At 42.3% G+C, this 7484-nt stretch overlaps 1 protein-coding gene across 1 annotated transcript; it reads left to right on the top strand.

Moving 5' to 3' along the window:
- LOC134073114 (serine/threonine-protein kinase pim-1-like) lies at positions 1-2209 on the top strand. The gene is made up of 5 exons (XM_062530096.1): positions 1-279; positions 869-1247; positions 1334-1510; positions 1658-1793; positions 1881-2209. Exons 1-4 carry the CDS (start codon positions 1-3, stop codon positions 1762-1764), a joined length of 942 nt encoding a protein of 313 aa, XP_062386080.1. The 3' UTR covers positions 1765-1793; positions 1881-2209.
- Positions 2210-7484: the final 5275 nt, after the last annotated feature.

Here is a 7484-nt window from a genome sequence, read left to right as displayed (position 1 = left end):
ATGCCAGCCCAAAGGAAGCGGCCACCTCAGACTCAACCTGCCAGCCTGGTCTGGCCAACTACAAGGACCAGCAGAGAAACAGCAGGAAGAGCGCGGCAGCACAGCCTGCACCGTCCCCAAAGGCAGTCACTGCTGTGCCCAAGCGTAAAAGAGAGTTCAGATCTGGTGAAGGAGCTGAGGTCCAACCACCACGGAGCCCTCCTGTTCGGCCAGCACGTGATGTTTCCACAGGGACCCCATCAGAGGCAAAGAGGAGATGTTCTGAACTGTCCCCCCAAGGTAAGAGATCAGGGTAAACTACCTAAAGGGCTTAATCTGAGTCAAGATGACATGTCACTGAGCATTTTCTGTAAAATAAATGAGGCCTGTATTTGTTTTAGCCAGTGACTTTCCATCTTTGGTGAAATGAAAACAGCAAAGGTTGGTGAATCTTACCATCTGATTGGCTTACACTTTCTTGTTCATGCTTATTTGTGTAGCAACCCTCACTTCCAGCTACTCCGTTGGAGAGCTGCTTGGTTCAGGGGGGTGTGGCTCTGTCTATGCAGGAACAAGGAAGGCTGATGGACAAGAGGTGAGACTCTTGTTTTTCTGTTTTCTACCAATACTTTAAAATAATTAGTACACCAATTACATTCTTTCTCTTTCTCATAGGTGGCCATAAAGTATATCCCCAAAACAAAAGCAGACAAATACATTATCATGGTAAGTTCAACTTTAGCGATGTTATTTAAACAGAGTATTCAAATATACCCAAACACCACAAGGAAATAGAGAGAATACTAGTTACTAGTGATAATTTTATCTTTCTGCAGTCACCATCATCTTTCTTGTTCTCTTACTGTAAATGTTTTCCTCTTCAATCCAGCGTGGTGATGGCAGGCGTCTCCCTCTGGAGGTCGCCCTGATGACCATGGTCTCCCAGCCTTCATCGTGCTCTAATGTCCTGAGACTGCTGGAGTGGTTTGAAGAGCCCAACCACTACATCTTGGTCTTGGAGCGCCCCAGTCCCTGTTCCGACCTGTTTGATTTCTATAGGATATTTGACGGTCGGCTATCTGAGGTACAAGCCAGGCAGATCTTTCGACAAGTCGTTGAGGCCCTGATTCACTGCCGCAACTGTGGTGTTTTCCACCGCGACGTAAAATCGGATAACATCTTGGTCAACCTCAATGACTGGACAGTAAAACTGATCGACTTCGGCTGTGGGGACCTCTACAAACACAGCCCCTATGATAAGTTTAGAGGTGAGCTTGGCAAAATACCGACAAAAGTCAAAAAGGGGGAGATCAATGGATGTTCCCTCAATACATATAACTTTCATATTTCTCAGGCACCTTGGATTACTGTCCACCGGAGTATTTTTTGAATCGCAGCTACGAGGCTTCTCCGGCCACCACATGGACCCTGGGAGTTCTGCTGTTTGAAATGGTCTGTGGTGACCTGCCGTTTGAAGGCAGAAGAGAAGTCATTCGCAATCAGCCAAGGTTTACCACACGTGTGTCTAAAGGTAAAGGAGTTGTAAGAACATCTACAAAACAGTCAGTCCCTGTGCATCGGCATCCCAATACAGTTTCCTAACTATGTTTGTAATAGGACTAGTGTTAAATTGCAACAAATCACAACACCACTCATCTTGTCTAACCTCTCTGTACAGAGTGCCATGACCTCATCAGCTCGTGTTTGAGCATGGACCCCCATGAGAGACCAGTGCTGGAGGACATTCTGGCCCATGACTGGCTGTCGGGACAGAACTTCTTCTGAGAGGAGAGAGAGGAGAGAAAGTGAGGCCGGTATGTAGTCACAGTAACTGCTGTGTTGAATCAGATTTGGAGACAGAGAAGCATCCAAATGGACCAAATTGCTTATTTTTTCTGCAGCATCACAGACAGATGGCTAGGGAAGGGAAGGCCCACACCAAGTATGCTTCGAGTCCTGCATCCACTTGACCTCCAGGGCCTTGAGTTTGTTTGCTGGCTCTCCTGCTCCTCCTGGTGGAACAGTGGAGTGATGCAAATTTGAACTTTATCTACACCATGTGCACGCAACTTCAGAGCAGCCTCAGTGGGACTGATAGACACTGAGCGTACTGGTCCTGTCAGCTCTAATGGCGAGGGGTCTCAATGGACACCGGATGTAAGGGAGAAGTGGACATTTTATGCATTGCAATGGGAACTGGATTTTTTTTTACCTCAACAGATGCCCACCTGCCCTGCCACTGGAATAAACATATATACATATGAGATAAACACATATAACATATGAGATGTTTGTATTTATATTTCTGTAAGCTATTGATTGATGGAGCTGTTCGACTTGCCGGTGGTTCGGGAAGCTCTTTGCCTTATGGGTGAGGCATCACCAGTGCGAATAGTATGACATACCCAACTAGAAAAGCACTCAGAAAGCACTCCACCTGCACTGTTCTTCCTAGGTTGTCATACATTTGAACCTAACCTATTCCGATCGCCACCACATGGCCATACCATGCCATTACACCACTAAGAGAAACACATAAACGGCTCCGGAATCCCGACGGTTTTACGGATCACTCCCAAAATTCAATCGTTCCTTGGGTCATTCCTGACATTCACTGAAAATTTCAGCGAAATTCATCCATTACTTTTTGAGTTATCTTGCTAACAAACAGACAGACAAACAGACAAACAAACAAACATACGCCAGTCCCCGATGAAAACATAACCTCCTTGGCGGAGGTAACTAGTTCGCCCATGGTCATGCTTATGAGAACTAAACACATTAGAGTATTGTCTGAGCAGACCCGCTAACTGCTCTATCTACTCGCTGTTCAGAGCTGAGTGACTGGTTGATCGGTAATAGAGCTCGACAGTCTCGCCCACAGCCGATTCTGTAAGTAAGAATCCAATACAATTTTGCCATTGACAACTGGAAAATAAGCCATAAAATCGTAACCGTCCACAGTAGACTTAAAACCAGTTACAACGTGACTAAGTGATTGTACATGCTCATATACAAGGCACAAGGCAACTTGCAAACGTACCATAGGCGCAGTGATATCGTACGCTACGCAGCATCTGAAAATAGTCCCCATAGACAACAAGCAGTAGTAGTGCCAGTAGTTTGCAAGTTGCCTTGATTATTACGCCAGATGAGAGTGTAGTTCCATGTCAAATCAGCCTAGAAAAACGACAGGTTTCATTTTCAGTTGGTCTTATATTGCACTTTCTAATTTGAGAGGAGACACGTTTTAAATGGGAAAATGACCAGAAATCGTAGTCACTTTTAAACATGAAGCTAGCAGGCGAGAATGGTCTAATACGATTCAATGATCTATGCTAGGCTGAAGCTAAAAGTTGTATTGCCAGACTCACAGAATGGCTGGATGAACGGGAACAAGGTAAATATCGATTGTTTTGCTCGAGGGGAGGTGGAAAATGAGCGTATTTCCAAAAATGGCGGAATATCCCTTTAAGGATTAGGCTACTGACTTTACTCTCAAATCAAGGCAGCTACATGACGGCAATGATCGCCAACGATAACAAGGAAAATGAAGATAATAAATACACATGAAATATTAATCTTACCTCAAGAACTGTAACCGTATCACCATAGCTTTTGCTTACACCGGATGAACTGATACCCAGCAAGCAAAGCTTCAAAGCGGAAAGTGTCTGACGTTAGCGTGAAAAGGGTGAATCGCCACCAGCAGTAGAAGCGTCTCCACTTTACTTTTCAACTCGGCTATACACGGTGTTGGGAAGGTTACTTTAGAAATGTAATGTGTTGCAGTTGCAAGTTACCCTGTTTAAAATGTAATAGTAGTGTAACTATTTGAATTACTTTATCTGAGTAACGTAACCAATTACTTTTGATTACTTTTTGATTACTTTTCTGCTTTTTAATGATATACTGTATATAGTCCACAAATCCATGCGAAGATTTCGGCCTTGGTCTCCAGGCTGCCTAGCAGTTCAGTACAAGCGCACAAGGCAGCATGGGCATTCCCAGGCTATATTGAGCCCCTTTTAATACATGAATTAGCATCACTTTTTTTATGAGTATAATATAATGATAATCACCACAAGGAAAGACTTCAAGCCAAATTTTACTGCAAAATCAATCTGAGTTGACATACAGATAGGTCACAGCCTTTTTTTTCTTTATCATAACACGTTTACAGGCAGGCATGTAGGCCTACGCTGATGCGCTGTAGACGTGATAGAGCCTATCAGAAGGTCCCATATCAAACAATGGCTGTGGAGGGAAACAGTTATTTTTACATACATTATTGTTTGCAAGCTTTTGCTGACAATATTGAGATGTAATTCAAATTGTAATTTTGAAAAATTTCAAAAGTACCTGTAATTGAATTACACATTTTTCTCCAGTAACTGTAATATATTACTGTTACATTTATTTTGTAATTAAATTACGTAATGCAATTACATGTAATGCGTTACTCCCCAACACTGGATATTACAGACTAGACTGACTTTAAATGATAAAGTATGTTAAAATAAGTTATAGAATAGTCTGGTGTCTGGTAGTTAGTGTCATAAATGAATGGCAGTTGGTAGTGGTAGTTAGTGTCATAAATGAAACATTAGTGTGGCTCCACCGACCAGTTCTTATTTTTCACTAAAGTTAATTTAGGTGTGGTTATATCAGGCTATAAATATGATTACAAGCGGCAATCAGGGGTCCAGGCACACCACTCACACAGCCACTTAAATAATTTAAGGATGGCATGGCTGTTGTTTATTTGTGTTGTTGACTAAGGTGAGATCAGTGGATGGCCACAAAATGAGTGTGAACCAAAAACAGTAGTGTCCTCCATGTGCAAATCTCACTGAAGTCACTAAAAACTGATGCAATCATCTCTCTGTTCAACGCCCCCCACTGCACTTTCCAACTTTAAGTTGGAGATTGAGATAAAAAAAAAATTGTGAATGTTCTTTGGCTGCAAGGCAGACAATCAGTATAAAACTCAAATTATTTGTGGGCACCAGATAAGCACAAGGGGGTGCCAGATATCTGCTAAAATGGGCCATTTTATTCCCCAGCCTATTTAAGGGATTGTAATAGGCTTGTTCTATAGTGTGTTTTTGAAAGACCTTCTAAACATGAGAGAACAAGATAAAACAAGGACATGTTTAAAAATTGTGATCAAATTAATGCATATAAAGTTTAAAGTAGTCCAGTGATTCTTGAGGAACAGCAATGCATCAGTTATAATTCCCCTTTAGGGAGGACCGGGAATTTTAACTGTTTGTGGAACACAGGAATCCAGCTGTTGCAGTGTGTGTGGGTAAACAGTAACAACAAATACAACTGTCTTATGTTAATCACCTTATCAATGGTAGTTGTCACAGTTTGGCTCAAAACCATGACAAAATGGAGACAACACGAGGGGTAGTAATAATAATAGTAATAATTGATTAAAGAAAATAGTAGATCTACGAAATGAGGAAATAGTTTAACAAAATCGTCTGGCCTGCTGCAGCACAAGCCACCCAGACAGCTCTCACAGGCGGGGTGAGCAGAGAGAATGAGACTCCAGCAGACTCAACTTTATACCAACACCGGGCCCAGGTGCAGCAATCAGCCAGCCTGCAGAAATACACAGAAGAGAGACAGAGACAGGGACACCTAGTGCCCCGGTGGAGCCCTGCGGACTCTAGAGGACAGTGGCACAGGCACCCATGGTAGAGGGGCCGTGACGGAATTTTAACTGTTTGTGGAACACAGGAATCCAGCTGTTGCAGTGTGTGTGGGTAAACAGTAACAACAAATACAACTGTCTTATGTTAATCACCTTATCAATGGTAGTAATCTCAGGTCATCATGATTATCAGATGTCTTCAGAACACCTTTAGTGGCTCCACGTCTTCATTTGTAGTGTTGTATTCAGGTCATGTTCACCTAATATAATATGTTCCTTATAGGTCATCTTTAGTAATGTACTCAGGTCGTCAATGGACATATTGTCCTACCTTCGATCATAACTGGATTGTTTTAATCAGATCATCTTTAGTAGAGAAAAGGTAATAAATCAATGTTTGTGTGTAGCCTTTGTAACAACTTTTACATAAGTAGTAAGCAAGACTGATACAGCTAACCAGATGAAACAAACGGAAGGAATTTAAAAGAAAACGCACAGGAATTTATAAGAAATCCATTGCCATGATTATTTACTTCTGAAATATGTTTGATTGACCATTGTATAAACACACCTCCACATGCTCTGTGTTAATGCACTGTCATACAGTATTTTAATGTTTCTGTTTCTGTTTCTTTCTTTGAGGAATATTTTCTGGATAGTTCAGCACATTTATCAGTGATCTTTCAAAGAATTTCTCCTCCATTTTCTCTAATTCTGACAAGGTCCTGCTCCGTTTGGCTGTGCACATGGCATGGCAATATCTGTTAAAGGTCATCTGGACTGGAGTCCAGCTTGCATGTTTCTGCGGAGCGAGCGCTCTTCTTGCCAGCGGTGTGCAGATAAATAATGACATGCTCTCTGAGTCAGCTCAAGCCTCCTGCTGTTTCTGCTAACGTGGACGTACGCAGCATATACGACTTCAAAAGGAAAACACGCATGGGCGTCAGCTGGGAGCAAATGAGGAAATGAACTTCAGTGGAAATCAGCCAAATCTGAAACAATGGGGGAAATGTATGAAATAAGTATCATGTGTGTGCATGTGAGAGAGACAGAGAGAGTAATGCATTTGTCTGTGCTGGTCTGAGAGAAACAGAGAGGGAGTACGTGTGTCACACGTGTGTGTGTGTGTGTGTGTGTGTAAGTGTGTATGAGTGAGTGCATAGGTGACTGTGCATGCATGCGTGCGCGAGTGTATGTGTGTGTGTGTGTGTGTGTGTGTGTGTGTGTGTGTGTGTGTGTGTGTGTGTGTGTGTGTGTGTGTGTGTGTGTGTGTGTGTGTGTGTCAAACCGTGAGATAAATATTCCCATACACATTTCTTTTGTTTTATTTTCTTTTCATATGAAGCCTCTATATAAAAATATTGTAAATTCATAAATGGAATTTTTCTTCATGTACAAGCATTGTACAATGTGCTGCAAGATTTAGATAAACGCATTCAATGTTCCGTACAATATCAGGGTAGCTATTTCAGATTCAACATTCCCTTCATCTATGGTCAGGAATTAAAGACAAGTAAAGGACAAGGGAGGATATCAGTTTACATACAGGAGGAGGTAAAGAGAGTTTGAAAGGAGAGGTAGAGAGGGACTCAAGATCTTGAAAGATAAATAGACGGAGTGAAAGAGAGAGAGAGAGACAGAGTGAGTTAGAGAGAGAGAGAGAGAGAGAGAGAGAGAAAGAGAGAGAGAGGTGAACAGTTTGCATGCTTGTATTGTGCTCGATTATGCTCGATGTCATACAGGAGACCAATTGACTGCCCTGGCGATAGAGGTCACCAAGCAACAAGACCCCCCTCAATCAATGGTCCATCCATTGGCAAGGTACTTTCAAGGTCCTGCT

The sequence above is a fragment of the Sardina pilchardus genome, chromosome 24 (assembly GCF_963854185.1).
Source record: "Sardina pilchardus chromosome 24, fSarPil1.1, whole genome shotgun sequence".
NCBI classification, from domain to species: Eukaryota; Metazoa; Chordata; class Actinopteri; order Clupeiformes; family Clupeidae; genus Sardina; species Sardina pilchardus.
Note: the sequence above shows the minus strand (reverse complement) of the source record. Positions and strands in the feature narration are given on the sequence as shown.